Source organism: Aspergillus terreus, genomic scaffold, assembly GCF_000149615.1.
Source record: "Aspergillus terreus NIH2624 scaffold_9 genomic scaffold, whole genome shotgun sequence".
NCBI lineage: Eukaryota > Fungi > Ascomycota > Eurotiomycetes > Eurotiales > Aspergillaceae > Aspergillus > Aspergillus terreus.
In genome coordinates, this window is record NT_165932.1 from 1,331,354 (window position 1) to 1,354,061 (window position 22,708).

Sequence of the window (22,708 nt, forward strand, 5' to 3'; positions counted from 1 at the left end):
GTAGGAGCAGCGAGAGAGCCGGCGGCCGTGCAGATTAGCCGCAGAACATTTAACGCGCTAGCCGCCCCTGCGCTCGCCCCGCGCGGTCTTATGTAAGCGGGTCCAGATTTTTGATCCGAAAATATTCAGATCAACGCTTATCTATCGACAAAAAAAAATCCCCCATCTGGCGCGACTGCAACATTATTTGTCTCGGTCGTGTCGTCAAAATGTCTGCTACTGTGGAGGCCCCGAAACAGTTCAGCCAGCCATCCCGTAAGGGTAAGAAGGCGTGGCGTAAGAATATTGATGTTACGGAGGTGCAAGAGGGCCTGCGTTTACTGAAAGATGAAGAGATCAAAGGGTATGTTAAATTCTTTCCTCGACGGAACTCTCACCACGGAATTCTCTTTACTGACCTTGTTCTAGTGGCGTTCTGGCGGAAAAGCCCTCGGAAGAACTGTTCACCTTCGATTCCTTCGGTTCAGCGGAAATCCGCAAAACCCAGCACAAGAAGCGCAAGCCTCTCAAGGCCGACGAGATCCTGGCGCAACGGTCCGCCATCCCAGCTGTTGATACCCGCAAGCGCCTGAACTCCAAAGTGACGGATGGTGTCATTGAGCCGAAGAGCAAGCGACAGAAGAGCGACTGGGTCAGCCGCAAGGAATGGCTGCGCCTGAAACAGGTCGCCAAGGAGAACAACCCTGGAAAGAAGGTTGAGGGAGGTACGCTCTATGACCCGTGGGCTGATGAGGAAGACAATACCCCGGCGATGGAAGACCCGCAATTTGACTACCTGGAGAAACCGAAGCCGAAGGTTGCGCCGGATACGTTGAAACAGGGTCCGATTTCGCTCGCTGCTAATGGGAAACCGGTCCCAGCGGTCCGTACTCCTGATGCTGGAACGAGTTACAATCCGTCTTTCGAGGAGTGGGATCGTCTCCTTCAGGAACAAGGTCAGAAAGAGGTGGAAGCCGAAAAGAAGCGGCTAGAAGAGGAGCGCAAAGAGCAAGAGAGGCTGCGTTTGGTTGCTGAGGCTAAGGACGACGATGGAATGGTCAAGTCTGATGACGAGAGTGCCTGGGAAGGCTTCGAGAGCGAATATGAAAAGCCGGACTGGCTCAACAAGAAGCGACCAGAGCGGAAGACGAAGACGCAGAGGAACAAGATCAAGCGGCGCAAGGAAGCGGAGCGTCAGGCTAAGTGGGAGGCGAGAATGAAGGAGAAAGAAGAGCAACTTGCGCGCGCGAAGGCAATCGCTGAAGAGGTTAGCAAGCGGGACCTTCAAGTCGCCCAGAACTCGGGCGACGACTCTTCAGAGGGAGACGACACTACGTTGCGACGCAGGCCCCTGGGCGGCAAGAACAAGTATGTCTTGATCTATTCTACATCTCGGCTTTGAACTATCACTGACTCGATCATAGGGCCCCCGAAAAACCCCTAGAGGTGGTGTTGCCGGACGAGCTGCAAGACTCTCTGCGATTGCTCAAGCCGGAAGGCAATCTCCTTGACGACCGATTCCGGACTCTCATTGTCCAGGGCAAGCTGGAGTCTCGGAAGCCGGTGACGCAGGCGAGAAAGGCCAAGAGAGAGGTGACGGAGAAGTGGACATACAAGGACTTCAAGGTGCCGGGCGCGGAGTAGATTTCATTTATCACTGTTGGATGTTTCTCATATAGAATTTTGCCCGTAATAATCCGAGCGCTGAATACAAAAGTTCTTTGCATTAAGAGTTGTGCTTTTGTATACTCCATCTACTGTCCAAGTATAAAGTGTCGGTCCAGACTGCCGCCGGTGGGCCGCAGTCCGAAATTTTAATCTCTAGCGCCATCAATTTCCGGCCGACTTGGTTCCTCCGCATCAACAGCTTTTCTCTGTCCTCTTACTTTTCCACCATGCAATAGGTTCTGCTTCTAGTTGGAATGGATCTGAAGAATCTCTCCAGCAATTGGAAGAAACTCCAGGAGACGTTAAAGAAGGAAAGCGTCTCCACCTCGACAAAGCGCAAGACTGCGGACCGCGAACCCCAAAATGGTGCCGTGAAGAAGCGGAAGACCGAGGCCTTGCAAGGAAAAACCAAATACGAACAAGCCCGTGAGATCAAGAAAAGGAAGAGGATGTCTGAGGTCTCTTCGGAGGACCGCGGGAATGGTGTCCAAGAGACTGAAGTGAAAAGTGTTTCGCGGAAGAGTTCCACTGCTACCCTTGCGGTCCGCGCAGAACCCAAGACGGCGAAGGTCAACGAAGGCCGCTCTAAAACGTGAGTTCTTTCTTATGGCCTGGCTCTCTATGCGAAACTACTGGATAAAGTTGCTAATGTCTTTTCTGCACAGCGCCGAACTGGGAAAATATGTCGCGATGGACTGCGAGATGGTAGGAGTCGGTCCCAACCCCGATCACGACTCAGCCCTCGCCCGCGTCAGTATCGTCAACTTTAACGGCGAACAAGTTTACGACTCCTTCGTCAGGCCCAAGGAAATGGTCACCGACTGGCGGACGCATGTGAGCGGTATACTCCCTAGGCATATGGCGGAAGCGCGAACGCTCGAGCAGGTTCAGAAGGAGGTGGCGGAAATCATCGATGGACGGATTCTGGTGGGCCATGCGCTTAGGAATGACCTGGATGCGCTTCTCTTGAGCCACCCCAAGCGCGACATCAGAGATACTAGCAAGTACCCGCCATATCGAAAGGTCGCGGGAGGTGGCTCACCCCGCTTGAAAGTCCTCGCCTCTGAATTCCTAGGATTGGACATCCAAGGCGGTGCTCACTCTAGTGTTGAAGATGCTAAGGCGACGATGCTTTTGTACCGGCGAGACAAGGATGGATTCGAGAGGGAGCATGCGAAGAAATGGCCGGTACGGGTGGTAGTGGAGAAGGAGAAAGGGGACGACCAGAAGAAAAAGAAGAAGAAGAAGAAGAAGACTCGAAAGAGGTGATTGTCTTTAGCACGTTTTATACCCATAGCATAGATATTGGATGACTGCATTGATATAGACAAGACATGGTTCCCACCCCGTTAAGCAATAAATTATCGACCATTGGTTTGATCCGATGGATTTGAAATAAACAGAACCTCCCATGATAAAGCTCAATTATGCCCATATCGTAGGTCGTGCTATTGTTGACCTTGCAAACTACCGGATGTATAGGCCTACTTCGTAGTAGGGATTGACCGCTTTTGGATCTCCCTCCCACTTTACGCGCTCCGTTGGCCGCGTCGCGTCTTCCCGAACTTCAACTTCCAATTGATCGATCCTCCCCTTCCACCTCTTCTTATGAATTGGAGCAATTGAAAATACTGGAATTACTGTGCAGATATCAGATAACTCTTTCTCAAATTGGACCACAGCCATGTTTGCCCTGCAACGCCCATCCCAATCTTCGGACTCGACCTGTCCCGACAAATGCACACCCAACATTCTCCCTTGCCGAGTTCATCACGACGGTCCTGTCAATTCGGTGGATCGCTTCTGGATCCCGGTACCTGACGAAAAAGGTGGGACCATTTGGCCTATGTAGATGTTGGGAAATGCTCATATCGGTAGACAAAGCTCTCCAAACCGCCCACTTCCGTGGCCGGAAATTGCGCGGTCGACATGTTGCGGTTCCAGAAGGCTACCAAGGTGAGTCATCCCATAACGGTGGAAGTTTGTTTGCACTGGCTGACCTACTTCAAAGGAGTTGTTGCCGCGCTTACAGAACGCGTTATCCCGTCGAAACCAGCGGAGAACGATGACTCTGCGCCGGAGGAACCAATTAAGATTTTAGAACAGCAATCGACCTTTAAGGAGGTAGTGGTCTGGGGACACGAGACAATGCCGGCATCTGATGACCCGTTTGTTAAGGGTGTCGAGGAATGGATTAAGCTGGCTGAAGCGGTAAGCTTACTGTTAGGTCTCTGGATGACGATATGCTGATTGAAGACAGATGCATATTCAGCCTAGCAGCGAAAAGCAGCCATCTACATGAATCGACGTCAGGCAAGCTGGACTAGCCTAATTCTACTCTTTGGCTTCGATACATGAATCGTCCGTGGAAGCTGCTCTTGTATGGTCATTCCACCTGGATATGGACGAACACGGTCAGGTAAATCGGAAATTGACCATGGTTGCGGTAATGGCAGCGCTCTCCATTCATCCCTCCTTTCCACAAATGAATCTGGGAGAGAACGCATCCTTTGCGAAAATACGAAAGCGACAGTACATGCGCTGCTGGGCTATTCCACTCGGCCTCTCAGCTCCTTTAATCTGGTACTTCGAAACATAGCTCCATACCCAGAACGACGTGCATATGATTTACGGACACTTTCAGATGAGGGACATTGGTAATTTATGCATGGTTTTAATTAGGATAGAATGAAATCCCAAAAGAAAAGGAAGAAGAATACATACTACTACTTCATGAATCTTAGCACTTCATGGTGGCTTGTGCCAAAATCCCTGCTTAGGCCAACATGCCTCTGTTGGTCAGCCCTGCCTTGGCAGTGGCTTTACCCCTATCAACACTTTATCTCCTTCATAGATTCCTTCATCTGTGAGAACCAGTATGGGAGGTCAAATGCAGCTGGCTGCCAACTCCCTATTTCACAGTCCTTTTGGTCTCCAACTCGCACCCAAGTCTTGGGGGTCACGTCCGTTCTTCCATATCGACTTTCCATACCTTCAACCTCTTTCAACAGTACGGACTATGGGAACTACTCTGGTATTAGACAAAGCCCCAGTTCCAGTATAGGTCAAATCCGATCCATATTCTTATACTAGTGGCCGATGGCTTCGCCGTGACAAGCTGGAACGAGATGCACGTTACATCAAATTTGATTTTGGCGCTCTATGTCAGAAAGTTCTCGCGCTTTGCCCCGATGCAGTCTCTGTTGCAGACTGCCAGAAAATTGAAGGGGGCTTCAATCGGGTTTTCATTTTCACCCTTGATAGTGGCAGACGAATAGTGGCTAGGCTTCCTTTCTCGATTGCCGGGCCAGCACAGCTGACCACTGCCTCCGAGGTGGCGACCATCCAATACCGTAAGTTGGTGTCTCATGTTTCCAAGTTATGTGCATAATTTGACTTGGTTAGTACAAGCAAAGACCAGTATACCGATACCTTAGATTCTTGATTGGAGTCAGGATGCCCAAAGCGCTGACAATGCCATTGGAAGCGAGTATATCATCATGGATCATGCAGTGGGTGTACCATTAAACAAAAGATGGCGGGAACTCAGTGGAGACCAACGGGTGATCTGTATAGATGCAATATGTCGGAAGGTCAAGGAATCGGTCGACCTTGAGTTTCCGGCTTATGGGAGTTTGTATCTTGCGGATGGTCAGGCCGGATGTCGCAATCAACAGGCGTTGGACAATGAATTCCTCATTGGACCCCACTGCGGCGTCCGCTACTGGGACTGCAGCGTAGGGGAAAGCCGTTCCTATCACGACTTGAAGCCCAACCGTGGACCTTGTGAGTTGCCTACAGAATCGCCATCGTCCAGAGTGTTTTGCTAACCAGACAGGGAATGACATTCATCAATATAGCGATGGCCTGATCGATGCCGGGCTTTCAAGACTTCCACCTAGTACCTCCGATGGAGAGAACAGACCATCCTATCACGGCTCCATCGAAGAACACAAAATCCTCCTAGAGCAAGCCCGGATCTTGTTGAAGGCAATATCTACGGATCATAGGATCAAAACATCTTCACAGCCAGTGTTATACCATCCGGACTTGCATACGAGGAATATCTTTGTATCGGAGAAAGACCCCTCTGTAATTACCGGCATCATTGACTGGCAAGCAGCGAGTATCGAACCGGCCTTTTGGTACTCCGACGAGATCCCAGACTTTGCTATATCAGATGGAACTGGGGATGATGTTTATACGCAAGCATTCAATGTGGCTTCTCAGTTCCTTACCCCTGTCCTCTTTAATCCCCGTCTGATGGACGAAACCCTCTTGCGACCTTTTCGTTACAGCTACAGAACCCGGAAGGACGGAGCGGTAGCCCTGCGCCATGAGTTGATTGAAACGACCCGCAACTGGGAAAAGCTAGGCTTCTCGGGCCAATGTCCTTTGCCCTCACCGACAACAGAAGAACTAGCAAACCACGAGCAAGAATACAAGTTGTTTGAGGCAGCGCAAAATCTAAGACGTTACTTGTCGAGTTTGCTCAACACTGCAACTGATGAATGGATGCCACCAGAGAGCTGGGAAACAACGAAGTTGGCACACAAGGAGATATTTGATGAAATGCTGCAGGCCGTGTTAGCAAACGAGGCAGTGGACGATGATCCTGTGAAGGATGAGGCAACCCTCAGGTCAATTTGGCCTCTTAATATTGATTAAGTCGCCATGGTTCGCGATCTATATGATCTATGAATGCGTCGTTGAGAACGCCCAACGCTGAGTGTATATAGAGTGGCTGTTTTCTCCCAGGGTCATCCTTATAAGACTCAAAAGTGGCTATGGGCCAAAGCAAGCTTACCCTCACTCGCCAACAGGTGCTCTCCTTATCATTCGTACAATCGAGGATATATCCAGAGATGATTGCAGTTGGCTGGTACGAGAGTGTCCATTAATCAACAGGCCTGACCGCCTAGCAATTCTGCCAGGAACGAGGATCTGGGGTAAAACACCAATCAATCGTTCTCCATGTAACTGGTGATTATATTCTAGCCTCAGAATAGCCACTATGGAGGCCAACAACAATGGCAGACCTGCGCCTGAAGCGCTTATCTCGAAGTTTGAAATCACCAAGCTCCTCAAACAAGGTCAAATCCCCGCCGCCATTCCCAATCCGTTCACTTGACTGCACAGCGCTCTGGAAGAGGACCATGCTAACACTCACGTTAGACCAGAATGGCCGCCGCATCGCGATGCTCGGAACGATTGATGGTACGCAAGGAATCCTAATTGCCGAACGCGCCGCCTTCGCCACGGAATCCCTCCAAGTCCTCCGTGCATTCCATGCAGCCATCACGCGCGTCAACAACCTGGGCGACAATGACATCTACCGGTGGTACATGGCGTCGTCCGGCTCGGACGCCGCGAGCGAGTCCTCCGCCGATCTCAAGCTGAACCTCATCTGGCCGTGCACGGAACAACACATCAAGAAGTACTCCGATCAGGTGCTCCGCATGGTCACCGAGACCCCCGAGATCTACCGCGACTACATCCGGCCGTACATGAGCGCCAAGCGGGAGGAGGGCCGGCTGAACTGGGTGTTTAATATCCTGGAGGGGCGCACGGAGCAGGAGGATGTCATCCTGCGAGATGCGGGTCATGGGCCTGAAGATGGTTTCCTGATGCTGCCGGATCTGAACTGGGACCGGAAGACGATGGGGTCGCTGCACCTTCTTGCTCTTGTGCAGCGGCGGGATATCTGGAGTCTGCGCGATCTGAAGAAGAAGCATATTCCCTGGCTGCGGTATCTGCGGCAGCGACTGCTCGAGGGGACTGTTCATATGTATCCGGATCTGGAGCAGGATCAGCTCAAGCTCTATGTTCATTGTAAGAATCCTAAACCCCCGTTTATTATCCTTCTATTGAGAAACTTTCTAACACTGCGTGCGAACAGACCAACCGACATACTACCATTTCCACATTCACGTGGTCAATGTGATGCTAGAGGCCGGCAGCACGCAGGCCACCGGGAAGGCGTTCGGACTAGAGAATATCATTTCCCAGCTGGAGACACTCTCCGGCGACGAGAATGCGAGCATGGCCGACGTTGGGTTGACCTACTTCCTCGGCGAGGCCAGCGAGCTCTGGACCAACATCTACGAGCCGCTCAAGCGGGGAGGAAAACCATTGAACTAGATATAGATTTATGATAGACACGATGGAATGACATTGATTACACTGCTATAGGACTGATCGTCTGGTTGTACTATCAAGGCGATCTGGGAAACTGTATAATAAGCGGATAAACCGACCCCGCAATATTGATTTTCAACCCCTCACCTCCATCACCCCAACCTCATTTTCCACAACCATCCTCCACACACTCTCTATTACATCCAAAATGGCCGACCAAGCAGACGCCCCAAGCACCAACAAGGCCTTCGTGCCACTGGGTACACTCCCTCCCCTCCCCTCCAACAAACACCAGCTAACCGCCGCAGAAAACAACCCCGAGGTCATGTCGCACCTGGTGCACCAACTCGGCCTCTCGCCGGCCCTCGGCTTCACAGACGTCTACTCCATCGACGAGCCCGACCTCCTCGCCTTCGTGCCGCGCCCCTCGCACGCCCTCCTCCTCGTCTTCCCCGTCTCGCAGACCTACGAATCCTCGCGCCTCGCCGAAGACAGCCAGCTCCCCGAATACACGGGCCGCGGGGCCGGCGAGCCAGTGCTTTGGTTCAAGCAGACGATTCGCAACGCGTGCGGGCTGATCGGCCTCCTGCACGCCGTAGCCAACGGCGAGCCCCGTAAGCACGTCGTGCCTGGGTCGGATCTGGACAGCCTGCTGCGCGAGGCGGAGCCGCTGGCGCCCGTGCCGCGCGCGGACCTGCTGTACGAGAGCAAGGCGCTGGAGAGCGCGCATGCGGACGCGGCGCGCCGCGGCGATACGGCGGCGCCCCAGGCGGAGGATAACGTTGATTTGCATTTTGTGGCATTTGTGAAAGGCGCGGATGGTAGGTTGTGGGAGTTGGATGGGCGGCGGAAGGGCCCATTGGAGCGGGGTGTCCTCGGCGAGGATGAGGATGCCCTCAGTGAGAAGGCGCTGGAGCTGGGTGTGAGGCGGTTCTTGAAGACGGAGGCTGCGGGTGGGAATCCGGATCTGAGGTTCAGTCTGGTTAGTTTGGGGGCGGTGTTTGATTAATCATTAGAAGGGGTTTACTGCTTTGATGTTTATGGGGCTTGGGTCTCGTTACATGTGCGGTGTTTGGAGTCAGGTTGAGGGAATAGATTGTATGTACCTATGAGTCCTCCTGTCCACTATTGCACCCACCACGTATCCTGGTTGAACTTCAACACCTCATCGCCGCAAGCCCACCACCCGGCCGTTAGATTCCTCGCAAACACCTCCAGCGCAGAGTAGCCATCTCGATGGTCGTCCGACGGCCCAAAAAAAACGGTCTCCAGGACCTCTCTCAAATTCGGCTTTCTCGAATGCACGTCCGGAACAGCCGCAATAACCCTCCTCGTCATAGGCTCATCCTCAACACCCACAGTATGCGGATGCGAGCCCAGCCCACGACCTCGTCGCCCAATGACCAGAATCTCATACGGCTTGCGCCAGAGCCCGTCCAACGCGCAGATGGGCTCGCCATCCGCCGTCGTCTTCGCCCACACCCACTCCTCGCACACGCACATCCCGGCGTCCCGCAGTGCGTCGTACGCGACAGCGCGCGCCTTCCCCGAGTTCGTGATCCAGATGGCCGCAATAGCTCGCGGCGTGGGCTGGAGATGCGTGCGCAAGATGTCCGCCACGCACTGCGTGAGACCGTCTCCTCCGCGGTAGGACTGCGTGCGGTAGTGGCGGCTGCGGCGCACCGATTTGTTGTGCCATGGGGGGTCTAGGAGGATGAGGTCGAACTTCCTGGAGGCCGAGAGGCCTGGGATAGGGGATGCGCGTGCGTCTACAGACATGTCTGGTGACATGGGGATCCTGCACAGGACGAAGCTCGACAGCGGGGGAATGCGGAAGGCCACACTGTCGCTGGGGTTGTCGGCATCTGGTTCTGATGGTGCGTGGGTGATTTGCAGTGTCGCGGGTGCGGACGAGGTGTTTCTCGTCGAGCAATTGTATACATCTGACGGTGAAGCGAAGATGTTCACGCCTGGAGCGAGGATCAACGGTGGATCGTCGCTGGGGGTGGCTGTTGACTGAGCAGATGATTCTTCGTCGAGGATGAGCGGGAAGTCTCCCGGAGGTGGTGGACGACCATCGACGTGGTCGTACTTCCTCTTGGCTTCATGGACGTCATCTGTGGGACTATGGTCCTCTATCACACGTCGAGAGAGACACCAGGCCCCCTGAATATCTGAGTTATTGGTGCAGATATTGTTCAGCGCGTCGCGCACCAGCGGTTCAATGATATCCGCGTGGTAGACGCGCTCCGCGGGCGGTATCCTCTCGAGGAGTCGTGCGCGGGCGACATCTGTTTTTGGCTCTGAAGACAGAGGGTAGGGCTTGTTTAATGGTGTGGATGAGAGAAGATGTGCTGTTGGACGTTTCCTGCTCTCCGCCAGGGCATTTTCTGCTGGGGTGGTCAAGGCGGCCCCGGCTTGTACTGGGGACAAATTTTGTGCCAGGGCAATGGAGGTTGGAATGTCAATGACGAATACTGCGTTGCTGGCATTTTTATACAGGATAGCGGAGTCTGGCATGGTCCTGTTCCATTTTGGTGGATGAGGTGGTTCAGATTGAAGTTGATGTTGTGGGGTAGATATTTCCAGCCGGCACACAAATATATCTTAGGCTTCAGAGATAACCATGTTACGCCAATTTCAAGTCAAGGAAATTCGTCAGTCCTAAACGCACATATCTAGATCACCACGAGTACATGATTCCAAATGCTTAACAAAAATCAACGGGATTCGTCATTGATAACTGGTCTTGGATCCAACACACAGACGATGCTGGAAGGTAAACCACAGCAAAAACACCGCCATGCTCAGACACACATATAGATTGAACACACAATAACACTTTTTCTTCGTCCATTTCTTCTTCCCCTTTTCCAAGACGATCCAGCGTCGGTCTAGGTGTAATCAGGGTCGTTTCGCCATACTACTCTGTATCCCAAAAAGCAGGATAGACAGGAGAAAAAAACGCAAAAGAAAAGAGGAGATAGAATGTAAAACTTTGTACATATAGTTGAAGTCAAAGACGAATTAAATGCCATAGATGAGATCACCGCTAGAACTGTCATGTTAGCTGCGTTTCGTCACAGGCATCCTCTGAGCGGGCCAACTTACACGTCCACGGCGGGCCCCAGCCGACTGTCCCTGGGTCGGCTGAGTCGGATAATTATACGGGGGAGGATACTGATACATCTGAGTCGTGCCCATCACCGGACTGAATTGCTGGGGACCAAAGCCTGGCTGATTAAGCATCGAATTCGGGTTCATTTGGGTGGCAGCGGGCATAGGCGCTGCTTGAGACGGCATCGCACGGAGATTCTCCATGGAGGGCGTTGCGCCCGGATATCCAAAGCCGGAGCTTCCAAGACCAGGGTAGAGGCCACCCGGAGACACGCCTCTAGCCTGTGCCGCTAGATAAGCCTGGTATTGCACCTGTTGTTGCGACAGGGGCATCAGGGGATCCTGACCGTACCCAGGGCCAGCCATTCCGTTTAGCGAGTTCATCGCCCCCGTCGAACCCAGACCATTAACTCCATTGACGGCGTAAGGATCAAACGGCGACGAACCCTGCTGCTGTTCAGCCCCGACAGGACGAACCCCGTCCAAGTTCTGAGCGAGCATGCTTGGAGGGAACTGTCCATTGTACGGCCTGTCCATGGAGGGCTGCGGAGGATAATTGGAAGTCGCCTGTCGGGAAGTGGGACGATGTTGCTTTTCGGAACCAGGAGCATGGTCTCGTCCATGGTTGTCTCTGGACCCTCCGCGGGATGACAGACCGACTTCATCCATCAGGCGCTTGTAGCCCTGGCTCGGTGTGGCCTTCAGCTTGGTAAGAACCTTCGACACGTTCTTTACAGCCTCGGCGCGCATCGAATCATCGATAAAGGGGATGGTAAGAGCCTTGAAAGTCAAGGTGGCGCCGGAAGTTTGGTCGCTAAGAATCCTTTCCAAAACCTCATCACCGGGGCTGAAGAACAGAGCGTTCAAAACGATATCACGAGCATCGGGCTCGTTGCGCTGGTTGATGACCTTGAGAACGGTCAGGTAAGCAACCTTATGAGTGCACAGATGCACCAGATGAGGCACCAGTCTGGGAGCAAGGACGGTGCGGCGCCGGGGGAAGTTGCATGTGTCCAGGAACCAGGTAAGCAAGAGAGCCCCATTTGCGTTAGTTGCCAGCGGCACACTGTGAAGAGCAATGGCCGCCGCGAGCATGCGCTGCTGATCTTTCGTAGCGTGGTGACTTTCGAGACAGGCTCTCATAGCACGAGCACCGAAGCGACCCTGGGCAACTTCCCACATCCGGCTGAGCATCGTTTCGAAGATGAAGTCATTGTACTGAGAGCCAAATCGCAGGCAGCACTGGAGAACGTAGTTTCCGTATTGGTCAAGGAAAAGAGGCACAGTATACGGACGGAGAGCGTCCACGATCATCTTCATCTGGGTGGGAGTCTGGGCCACATCAATGATCTTTTGGGCTGCCCAAGTGCCATTCTTGTGCACACCGATCTCAGCCAGGTGAGGGGCGATTTGGACGAGCATTTGCTCCTTCACAGACTCCGAACAGTGTTCGAAAAGTTTTTGAACAACAGTGTTGCCCAAATAATCCGAGGACAGTTCGGCAATCTCGGGAAGCATGGCGATGGCAGTTTCCTCGATCTCCTGGGGCGAGCACACATTGTTGTCAATTCTCTTGCGGATATCACGGAGACGGGGTGCGTCAAACATCCGCGTCTGAGTCGGTTCAGGAATAGGAGGAATTTCGTCTTCAAAGGCTTGGAAAGCAATCGCGCGCTGAATACTGGCAGTGATGTTCCGTACTTCCTCGTCTTTAGCACCCAGGTCCTGGACGATTTGTCCCATCTCGGGCTGAAGGTCAGAGAGAGGTGGGATCTCGGGGACAGCTGCGTCAGAACCTTCGGCACCTTCGACGGCATTGGTTTTGGTGTTCAGATCCGGAGTCGGGGATGACTGAAGGCCATTCACCCCAGGCGTGCCAGACGCAGAGGTTCCAGGCACTTTCGCATATCCAATGCGAACGGGACCAGCGCCGGGGAAAATTTCCGTCCCGTTGAGCATCGATCTCGCTTGAACAGCACTGTCAATGCGTTCGAAGTTCACGAAACCACAGTTCTTGTGGGTCAGGACCCGAGTTGATTCAATCTTGCCGTATCTGCTGAAGATGGCCGCCAAGGAAGTGATCGTGGTGGAGACCGGAATACTGCCGATCCACAAGGCGCGGGTCGGCCCATCCTGGCTGTTATCATCGGCCATGTCGCCCGGTCGCATCCCCATGTTGGGGACGCCGCCCCCGTTCAAATGCAACAACTGCACCGCATCCGACAGCTCATCATATTCCTCATTTTCAGACAGGTTGAGATCTGCAGCGCTGAAGCTGTTGTCGAGGCGAGACGGAGTGGCGAGATAGTTGCGGATCGACGAGCGCTGTGGCGGCGCTTCCAGAATGCCCGCAGTCCGAGCCCGAGGGCGGTTGACCGACGCATGATTCGCGAAAGCTCGCACTGCAAGGTTATGCTGATGAATCTGAGCCTGGGTGTGGGCAAGTTGGGCGGCGGCGGCGGCGGCGGACGGGGTGACGGTGCCTGAAGGAAGGGGAGAATAGCGGCTCTCATACTCGAGGTCCTCATCATCGGCGTACTTCTCCTTCGCATTCACCGAATACGACCGGAAACGATTGTTGTTGTTCTTAATCATGGCCAGTTCAGCAAGCAAGGGAGGCAAGGAGGAAGTTTGCTGTTGCTGCTGCTGCTGCTGCTGTTGTTGTTGTTGCTGAAGAATGACATCCACTGGAGGTCGTACAAGGTTGGCCCGTGCTTGTTGCGGGGTTTCCGCAAGTCCCAAATAATCCAGCGTCTTCACATCGGTATCGGTGAGTCCGTCTCGCGAAAAGGAAGAATGACTAGGAGAAGCGGGGCCCTCTGACGATCGGATGCTTGTCAGGGTCGTTGCACGGTCACGTCCGGTAGCCCAACTCGTTGAGAACAAAGAGGGCCCAAACGGGCTGGAGGAGCCTAGGAAACCCGTACGCTGCGGCATGGAGCCGGCTCGGAGGCGCGACAGAGAGCCGGAGCTTCTTCCGCCAGCGGTAGTCGAAGTTGTCGCGCCTGTGTCGATGCCAGGTACGCCGGCAGGGCGGAACGGGCTTGTTGACGGAGTGGTACGCGTGGTTTGAGGCATGAAAGGCTGCTGTAGATTCACTTCGTTGAGCGCCCCCACAGGAGAAAATCTCGAAGGGACCGTGCCCGCCCGGGCTCTACGTGCTGGACCATTCATTGCGCCACTGGTTGTGGGAACGAGGTCGGGAAAGCCCTCCTGACTGGGCGACTCCGGGATGTTTTCACGCAGCGGGGTGGAATGGCCGCTGGTTGGGGGACCCCAGATACTGGGAGACACGCCTTCCTCAGCTTGGATCTCTCGCGCGCTAATTTTGAAACGATGAACCGTCAGCTAGGAACCATTTGCGTTGATGCTAAATCCAGGGTACCAGTGAAACACGCACCGTTTGGAGTACAAGCGAGCACCGAGGTCATGAGAAGGGGATCCAGCCCCGAGCCTGGCACTTCCAATCGAGCCTGCGGCGCCATTCAGACCGGGAGAAGACCCGAATGGAGGTTTCACAGCAGCCGACGAGGACAAGTCACTCGGGGAGCTGCGTCCTGTGGAGGTTCCAGACATTGGTTGAGTGGTGGGAATATAATTGAGGTTCATATGACCCTCGGGTCGTGAAACGGGGAGCATTATAGATTATATCCCTCTGCCCTGAGGAGGCAGGCGCCTTATTACCCAACGTATTAATTGTGTTTATGAATGATGACGGAAGTCGGAACGGATGGGGTTCGGAGTGGGTAAATATACGGATCAGTCGGGAGATGCAGATTAGACCGAAAGAACCATATGGTCACGCCCACTTGTTCAGCTAAAAATAGGATATTCGTCGAAAGATGATGATTCGACACCGATTGAGGTACGGCAGATGACGGATTGAGGCAGCGTTGACTCTCAACAAACGTTGTGTGCGTTCGACCGTGGAGGATGACGAGATTGTCAAGGGCGTTCGCAGGCGGGGTCGAAAGGAATACGTAAGCTGGATGTGAACGATCGATATGCAGGGACCGTATGTGGTAAGCCGAATCAATGCTGAAGAGGCGAGCTATTGGACGCGAAGTCGATGTCAGAAATGGGAGGTAAAAGAAGAGATGGGATGGAAGGATGGAAAGAGTGGATGGACGATGATCCGGACGAGTTGTGTTCAGATCCGACTCACGACCCACCAGAACATCCGTCACGAACTGGGTGATGGGCTTACCGTCTTTTTAACCAGTTAAATCCGTCCGTAATGACCGTGAGAACAGCAATGAAGTTGTCCGGATAAGACGGAGGAGCCAGGGGAGTTGTCAAGGAGAAAGGAGAGCGGGCAAGACGGCGACAGTGAAGATCCCGGAGTGCAGGTGGCTGGAAAATGGCACGGACTCGGGAGGTAGAGACGATGCCACCGAGCCAGAAGAGGAAGAGGAGAAATAAAAAGCGATATGCTCTAATTGCGAAAAAGAAAAAGGATTAGAGGGGGGAAGAAGTAAAGAAGAAGAGAGAAAAGGAAACGATGAGGAGTGGACGTTTGTTGAAAGGGGAGAGAGAGGAGGAAGAGGAAGAGGAACGATGGACGAAGCACAGGAGAAGATGGTTAGTCAGTTGGCCGGATTACCGGGGACAACGACGAAGGAACTTGCGACAAGTTGATTATTATTTCTCTTTCCAAGTCATTTTTCTATAATTTCTAGACTCGGGATTTATTTCAGTGTAAATATAGAGATTGAGAGATCTGTATTCTTTCAGATCTTGAGATCGATGGCGGATGGTAGAGCCGGTCGGCGGTTGAAAGAAGCTGAGGTGGTACCTGAAGGAACGCCTCGAGAACGCGGTTCCAGCGTCTCTGTTCCCGTCGTGCAGCCCGAGCTGCAAACCAGTGCGACCCTAACATGCATTTATATTCTCCTACCGCTCTCTACTCTGGATGATCCACTTGACGGCTCTGTACATAAAGACTGAAGTCCGGTGGAGAGTTTATCAAACACCTCCTCATGGGTATCACTCTCATTGTTGTCTTGATGACGCTGATTTGCTGCAGCAAGACGGGGTCTATTTTCAGTCACATTATTCACTCCTCCCTTAATCTCTTTGAAACATCTCCCTGACGAACATAAAGACCCTCTCTACCAGACTGGACAAGTGCCAACGGTCCGTCGAACATCAATTACCGTAGGGAGAATCCATTATTCCGAATTGAGACGGGCATGGATCTAGGTTCTTCCAAGCAATCATTCGTGCCCTTCTATGATGGTGATGATTATTGGCACGGTGAAACATCCCTTTCACCCCGCATTCCGTCTGTCCGTCAATTGTTTTGACGTGGCCTAAACTCGCCCTGTTTCGGAGATTCAACCAACCACTCGCAGAGCAGATGCGGATAGCTTCGTAGGTACCTATGTTCATATTCGTTAGGTACTAGGTACCTTTGCCTATGTCCTGGCCGGTGGGAGATGAGAAGCATTTGGCGTCACAGCTGTTCTACTACCGTATGTAGATCGTACACTCAGAGGGAGTGCCAGGAAGAAAAGACTATAAACAATCGTTCAACCATTCATAGAATCGGAGATTTTCTTCCAAAAAAACCCTGCAAGGGACGCTGGTCTATTGAACTTCCCTGCAAGGGATAATTTGTCTTCCTCATGACACTTGTCTTCACACCAACACAGATACATTCCGGACTGACCTTCAGCAGTAATACTAACAAGGCATAGCATGAAGTTCTCCCTGCTGATCTCTGGTCGTGCCTACAAGCCAGTACGGGATGCCAACGGAGTCCGTTTTGAGCCGGTGATTCCATATGGTTCGCGTACCTGAACCGACCTTTGCGAGGTAGTACTGATCAAATCTGGCCGGTCCGGTCAGACAGAAGATCTCCTCGACTAGCTATTGTAGTATTCATAGAGAAAGGCCTCCGATTGACACCTTATTTGTCTGATTCTCACGTTGAGGGCTTAGGATCATCGTGGATAGATGCGAAGTGTAACTAATTGTGCCTGAGGCATCAACACTTGGGAAAGACCAGTAAAGCTTAGTCATAATCCCGATGGAATGCCTTTTATTTTGCCACCGCCTTCCCAAACTCACTGGTGAAGCTCCTCTACTCATTCCCTCCACATCATCGTGAAAACCTAGGGGCTCCCACCTTTTACCTATATAAGTCCTAATAATTCAAGTGCATGGGATTCGCGATTCCTACGCTGTTTGCATCGCCCCGTCTGGGTCGCGTCTCCCGATTGCATCCGCGGCCGATACACGACCTCCGAGATCCCCTCAACCTAGCCAAACAATAAAGGAAACACTCCAACATGGCGGACGACCACGAAACGCCGACATCTACGGAAGATGAAGGCCCCGTCGAATCCCTCATCCAGGGGCGCGCCAAACGCGCCACCGCCGGTCGACACATGTCCGCCCTTTTGGACGCCGAGGCCGACGACGACTTAGCGCTTCTGTTCGAGGAAGTCGACGACGACAATGAGTTCGCCGTGGACGTCGAGGAAGAAGGCGGGGAGGAAGACGATATGGGGATGGAGTCGTCGGATGACGATGACGATCAGGGTCCCAACGCACGCGCCGACGACTACGAAGGCGAACAGCAGATCCAGAAGGAAGAGAGGGCCGAACGGAAGAAGCGACGCGCCCAGCAGGACCTCCGGTACAAGATTGCCAGCAAGAAAGTCAAGATCGATCCCACCGCTGTGTCTGCGCCGTCTGCGGTTCCCGCTGCCTCCCGGCCGAAGAAAAAATCGGAGCGTATCTCGTGGATTCCGACCCCGGAAGAAGGGCCGACGCGGTCGTCGTCTCGTCGTCAGACCATGCAGAACAAGGAGCTGACGCATGCGCGACTCAAGGATAGCGAGGAGAAGCGTATCCGGCTGATTGCTACCATGGAGGAAGCCGCCAAACGGAAGGCACAGTTCAAACCCAAAGAGATGACGCAGGCTGAACGTCTGGCCGAGGCAGAGCGGGTTGAAAGACTCAATAGTAAGAGTCTCAATCGGTGGGAGGAAATGGAGAAGAGAAAGGCCGAAGAGAGGAAAGCCAAGATCGAAGCGTTGCAGAATCGTCGCTTGGAGGGTCCTGTCATGTCTTATTGGAGTGGCATTGCTACTTGGACGAATGGTCGTCTCACACGCATTGGTAAAGTCGACGTCGTACCAAAGCCTGAGAAGGAAGAGAACGCGCGAAAGAAAAGCAAAAAGGCAGATAAGGAAGAAAAGAATGCGCCAGAGCAGAAGCCCGCCCCGGACGCTGCTAACGGCACTACTGCACAATCTACATCTACGCCCCCGAACCCTCAAACGCTTACGGATCCTCTGAAGTCCACAGAAGAAGCTTCGACGCAGAGCAAAGACCAAGTCCAGCAGAATTCAGAGGCACCTGAAGAAAGATCAAAACGCGAAAATACAACTGGCACTGCCGAAGCGACTACCGCAACTCCAGTTCCAGATCAGCCATCCACGCCTGCACTCGATGCAGCAGGTAAGGAGGCTACGCCGAAACCCGACTCCGGAGAGATCGTTGGAGAAGAATCAGTGGCAGAAACTCCATCGGCTGTGGACAATGAACCACCGAAGGGCGATAAGCCGGCTTCACCGGTTGCAGAGGACGTATCAGAAGGGGCACCGAATGATTCAACTCCTGTCACACCAGCAGATGCGCCGAAGAACGAGGCCACCGCACCAAGCTCTGAGCCACCCGCAGGAGAACCAACACCAATGGAGATTGATAAAGAGCCAACCCCCGCCTCTGCAGCTGCTCCCTCCATCGCAGAGGTTCCAGCAGAGGCGAAGGAAAAGACTGATGAGGGAACGAAAGATCCTGTCTCGGAACCAACGACAGCCGCTCCCCCTGCTCAGCAGGAAACATCAGAGACAAAAGAAAACATCGATAAGGGGACTAAAGAGCCGTCGCCAAAATCGCAACTACCTGCCCCGTCTGCTCAAGCAGAGACACCTACGCCTTCGACTCCTACTGTCGCAGATGCAGCCGCTCCAACTACTCAATCTGGTGACCAATTGACACCCGCCCAGCAAGCAATAGGGAAGTCCGAAATGCATACGGACCAGCCGGGTGTCCCAAAGGAGGAAGAGCCGCAACCGCAGGTTCCTCAGGCTCCTCCCGTCATTGAACAAACTGGGCGGAATCTTACTGTCCTGGAGAATTTCGACGAGAAAACGGCACAAAGTCGCGAATTCAGCATCTATTTCAATGCTAAGAAGCCCCCTCGCCTTACGAGTAAGTTGAGCCGCAACGGACGTGGAAAGGATGGGTAGCTAACAAACAGGGCAGAAATCTCGTCATCGCTGTGTGTCATAACGTCTCTCCCATCGCGTTACCGTGACCCTGAAACTTCGCTCCCTTTTGCAAATGCCTACGCGTATCACCAGATTCGAGAGGCTGTCGCCCAAAAGTATACCTGGAGCGGTATGCTTGGTTGCTATGTTGGCCCGGCCGGGGTTGCCGCAAAGGGCGTTCCAGCGAGGTTTCTCGATCCCAATGCGCCTCCGGAGCCTAAGGAGAGCGAAAAGAAAGACTCTTCTGGAACGGAAGCGTCTAAAACCGAAAAAGAGAAGAAGGATAGTGAAAAGAAAGATCCTGCACCTGCGGCGCCTACCCCCGCCCCCGCATCCGCCCCTGCACCTACTCCGACTCCAGCATCTGCTTCGACACCTGTCCCTGGTGGTGCTTCTAGTACACCTGCACCTGCAACTGCACCTCCGGCTACACCCACACCCGTGGCAGCGGAAGCGGGCGATCCAATGGACGTCGATAAGCCGTAAACGGTGGAGTCGAACCTGTACTTATCTATGATACCCAAATAAATTGTTTGTTCTAGAATACCTCAGTGATGTAGCTATGCCACGGCCGGGGTCATTATAGGGTCACAACTAGCTGAGGAGTAAGCCAAAGTCAGATATACGGCTTACAAGACTTCCCATAGCTACGCAAGATAGAGAGTCTTCTGACGTATTCCGGACACTTCCCCTCTCTATTCATGCTTCCCATCCCATTTTTTTCCCGCTTACGGCTACTATTCTCACCACCAGACTGCAACCTCTCGATACACCCCAGTTCTTACCTCCCTGAGTCACCATCAACCTCAAGTCCCGATGGGTGCCTCAAGAATAAACAAAGCCATCACAGCCGAATGCGACCAATCGGGCCGGCAAGACCTTCTCACCGAAGCCCGGGACCTCCTGGAGCTCCCGGAGGTGACGCCCGTTGCATGGGCGTGTCTCTGGTTTGCAGATCTCTCCCGTCTGCGCGACATGATCAGCATGGCGCGCACGCCGCCAGGCCGGGCGGCTCTACGTCTCGCGTTGGAATCGCTCGGCCCGGACTTTGTCAAGACCTGTAAGCGTGCGTGTGGATTAGACCTGTGATGAGTCGTGCTGAGTTGGCGTAGGGCTGGATCGGGCGGTCCCGCGCTGTTCGTCGACGTCGGTGCTGTCTGCGACGTTTGCGGGGGGAGGTTCTTGTTCTCCTATGTCTTCTGCGACGTGTGCTGGGGCGGCGGAGAGGGCGTCTAGTGAGGGGAAGATTAATGAGAAGAGAAAGTTTGGTGAGGCTTTTGGTGGAGATGAAGTGGAAGAGGAGGACGGCGAGGAATACGAAGAAGGAGAAGTAGGGGAAGAAGAGGAGGGGGAAGAGGAAGAGGGAGAAGGAGAAGAAGCAGAACCTGAAGAGAAGGACGCAGACTACATATATGATGGCGGGAAAGAGATACAACAGGTAAAGTGCTCTCCTCCATGTCCCAAGCACTCCACTACAGCCGGATACTCACAGCCTGCAGTGCTTCGAGCGCGACAAGCGCTGCTGTGCGGTGACACGGATTGCGTGGCGACTTGAAGTCGCGCACATCGTCCCCAGCATCGGTACGACGACACCGGCGTCCGTAACGTTCTGGGACACGCTCGCGCTCTTCTGGCACGAGGAGAGGGTGCGCAACTGGGCGTGGGAGGTGAACGCACCGCGACCCTGCGCCAACAGGATGTGCATGGCGTTGCATGTGCACAACGCATGGAAGCAGGCGCGGTTCGCCCTCAAGCCGACGTCGTTTGGCGTCGGCGGCAATGTGTCGATTACGTTCTACTGGCTGAACTGCAAAATCCCGCCGTCGAAGGTCGATCTGCTCGAGCGTCCGACGCTGACTGGTACGCGGGTGGACGAGGGGACTGACTCGCTCAAGTTCTGGGAAAACGTGGACGACGAGAAGATCTGCTCGGGCGGGGAGTTCGACATTCTGACGTCGGACCCCGATCAACATCCGCTTCCCTCGTGGGGATTGCTGGAGATGCAGTGGTTTCTTCAACGCATCGTGGCGTTCTCGGGGCTGGCACATCCGCTCGAAGAGGATGAGAGTGATGATGATGAAGAGGAGGAAGATTATGAGACACCTACGGAGGGAAGCAGTGATATTGCGGAAGAGGAAGATGCGGAGGCGTTGAAGAAAGAATTGGCTGATTTGATAGAGGAGAAAGAGGAGTATGCGCGCTCACCTGTGCCCGTCTGGTGATAGCAGGAACCTGGGACTTGTTTTCTGGTGGATGTCTAACTAGTACTAATGTATGAGGGAAGGCATAGGTAGCGCAAGTAGTAGTTTTCTAGTTCTTCTACTGTATTCTTTGACTACAACGTTTTCGTCCAAACATCTACTACCCGTAAGGTTAACCGTGGTTTGGCTCAAGCGCGGAAACCGCCGGTAACCCTGGTTGCTCATAGTGGTACCAGGCCTGAAGTATACCGTCAAAGTTTTCGTCTATTTTTTCACACCCAGGGGAATTGCGTGCGTGGGTGAAATGGGCGCCTCATCTTCAGTTGTTGGAGGATCAGGTCAGATAAGGCGAGGGCACATTCTGGTGTGCCCAACAAGCTGCACGCTGTGATATGATGTGATTGCTTTCTCTCCCATGTCGGTATGAGGATTTAGTCAGAATTCTGGTTTCTAGCATGGCCACATCAGCACGCTCAGAGTACCTGCGAATTCTGCAATTGTCCAGATGCATGATAACATCGCGTCAGGCGGAAGGGCTTTCAATCCATTCAATCCGTACGGAGTGCCGTCAGTTCAGATTCGAATGAATCGCAAGAACAGAGCAAAGTGAGGCATTCAACCGAGGCCCCGTTATTGTCGTCATTCTAGATCGCCCGGCCAGAACCCCGGTTGATGCCTGGAGCATCAACAACGGCCAGGGAACGAAGGGAGAATGTTTACTCCAGTGGTCCACTTGGCAAAAGAAAACACACCACACGGACGCGACTGGCGGGGGAGACCTGTCGGAGACCGTTCGGAGAGACGATCCGTGGCACGGGGTTGAGGAAGTCGAGGGAATTGCGTTCCGTCGTGGAGTCAGATCATCCACTTTCTGGGTCCAGGAGGTGTCATATTTGTTTCTCTTAGGTATTCGTGTACGTTTGACCTCATCATCGCCGGACCCCACCAACTACGTTGATTTTCGTGGGGAATCATAACAGAACCACCGTGGGATTCTGATTGATTTCCGCTCCGGCTCATTGTCCGTATTTCCTCTGGATATCCAATCGGACTCGGAGACATGCTCATTGTGTCGAGATTTATGGCGTCATGTCCAGTCTTTGCATCAGAACCATCAGACTTGCACGATTGCTTCCGAATGGCCTTGTTTCCACCCTGACCCCTCCCTTCTTCAGGGGATCTGATCCAGGTTTCTGTCGGAGGGGTGAAAAGCTCTTTGGCCGCCATCATTGGACCTGGACCGATGTCGATCGGACCACCCAGACTCCCTCATCGCTGCAGAATCAGAAGCCCAGACAGACACACGGACGCTTTGTCTAG

The 22,708-nt window shown here is 53.4% G+C and overlaps 10 protein-coding genes across 10 annotated transcripts; 7 read left to right on the forward strand and 3 right to left on the reverse strand.

The window, feature by feature from the left end:
- Positions 1 to 209: 209 nt before the first annotated feature.
- Positions 210 to 1,623, forward strand: ATEG_06742 (60S ribosome subunit biogenesis protein NOP53; the record flags this gene model as incomplete). Its single annotated transcript, XM_001215920.1, has 3 exons — positions 210 to 343; positions 409 to 1,347; positions 1,404 to 1,623. 3 exons carry the CDS (start codon positions 210 to 212, stop codon positions 1,621 to 1,623), a joined length of 1,293 nt encoding a protein of 430 aa, XP_001215920.1.
- Positions 1,624 to 1,901: 278 nt separating this feature from the next.
- On the forward strand, positions 1,902 to 3,949 carry rex4 (putative 3'-5' exonuclease; the record flags this gene model as incomplete). Its single annotated transcript, XM_001215921.1, has 9 exons — positions 1,902 to 2,239; positions 2,313 to 2,912; positions 2,975 to 3,021; positions 3,051 to 3,085; positions 3,130 to 3,141; positions 3,296 to 3,476; positions 3,526 to 3,603; positions 3,659 to 3,858; positions 3,908 to 3,949. 9 exons carry the CDS (start codon positions 1,902 to 1,904, stop codon positions 3,947 to 3,949), a joined length of 1,533 nt encoding a protein of 510 aa, XP_001215921.1.
- Positions 3,950 to 5,147: 1,198 nt separating this feature from the next.
- On the forward strand, positions 5,148 to 6,315 carry ATEG_06744 (uncharacterized protein; the record flags this gene model as incomplete). Its single annotated transcript, XM_001215922.1, has 2 exons — positions 5,148 to 5,433; positions 5,486 to 6,315. The coding sequence occupies 2 exons, from the start codon at positions 5,148 to 5,150 to the stop codon at positions 6,313 to 6,315; spliced, it is 1,116 nt and encodes a 371-aa protein (XP_001215922.1).
- A 530-nt stretch (positions 6,316 to 6,845) lies between these two features.
- ATEG_06745 (putative mRNA decapping hydrolase) lies at positions 6,846 to 7,788 on the forward strand (the record flags this gene model as incomplete). The annotated part of the gene is made up of 2 exons (XM_001215923.1): positions 6,846 to 7,479; positions 7,547 to 7,788. 2 exons carry the CDS (start codon positions 6,846 to 6,848, stop codon positions 7,786 to 7,788), a joined length of 876 nt encoding a protein of 291 aa, XP_001215923.1.
- Positions 7,789 to 7,993: 205 nt separating this feature from the next.
- Positions 7,994 to 8,794, forward strand: ATEG_06746 (ubiquitin carboxyl-terminal hydrolase; the record flags this gene model as incomplete). Its single annotated transcript, XM_001215924.1, has 2 exons — positions 7,994 to 8,045; positions 8,094 to 8,794. The coding sequence occupies 2 exons, from the start codon at positions 7,994 to 7,996 to the stop codon at positions 8,792 to 8,794; spliced, it is 753 nt and encodes a 250-aa protein (XP_001215924.1).
- A 116-nt stretch (positions 8,795 to 8,910) lies between these two features.
- On the reverse strand, positions 8,911 to 10,305 carry ATEG_06747 (MT-A70 family; the record flags this gene model as incomplete). Its single annotated transcript, XM_001215925.1, has 1 exon — positions 8,911 to 10,305. The coding sequence occupies one exon, from the start codon at positions 10,303 to 10,305 to the stop codon at positions 8,911 to 8,913; it is 1,395 nt and encodes a 464-aa protein (XP_001215925.1).
- A 532-nt stretch (positions 10,306 to 10,837) lies between these two features.
- ATEG_06748 (putative RNA binding protein Jsn1) lies at positions 10,838 to 14,541 on the reverse strand (the record flags this gene model as incomplete). Its single annotated transcript, XM_001215926.1, has 3 exons — positions 10,838 to 10,843; positions 10,897 to 14,224; positions 14,303 to 14,541. 3 exons carry the CDS (start codon positions 14,539 to 14,541, stop codon positions 10,838 to 10,840), a joined length of 3,573 nt encoding a protein of 1,190 aa, XP_001215926.1.
- Positions 14,542 to 17,195: 2,654 nt separating this feature from the next.
- ATEG_06749 (putative signal transducer) lies at positions 17,196 to 19,673 on the forward strand (the record flags this gene model as incomplete). The annotated part of the gene is made up of 2 exons (XM_001215927.1): positions 17,196 to 19,128; positions 19,183 to 19,673. 2 exons carry the CDS (start codon positions 17,196 to 17,198, stop codon positions 19,671 to 19,673), a joined length of 2,424 nt encoding a protein of 807 aa, XP_001215927.1.
- Positions 19,674 to 20,379: 706 nt separating this feature from the next.
- Positions 20,380 to 21,409, forward strand: ATEG_06750 (uncharacterized protein; the record flags this gene model as incomplete). Its single annotated transcript, XM_001215928.1, has 2 exons — positions 20,380 to 20,625; positions 20,687 to 21,409. The coding sequence occupies 2 exons, from the start codon at positions 20,380 to 20,382 to the stop codon at positions 21,407 to 21,409; spliced, it is 969 nt and encodes a 322-aa protein (XP_001215928.1).
- An 834-nt stretch (positions 21,410 to 22,243) lies between these two features.
- ATEG_06751 (uncharacterized protein) lies at positions 22,244 to 22,615 on the reverse strand (the record flags this gene model as incomplete). The annotated part of the gene is made up of 1 exon (XM_001215929.1): positions 22,244 to 22,615. One exon carries the CDS (start codon positions 22,613 to 22,615, stop codon positions 22,244 to 22,246), a length of 372 nt encoding a protein of 123 aa, XP_001215929.1.
- Positions 22,616 to 22,708: the final 93 nt, after the last annotated feature.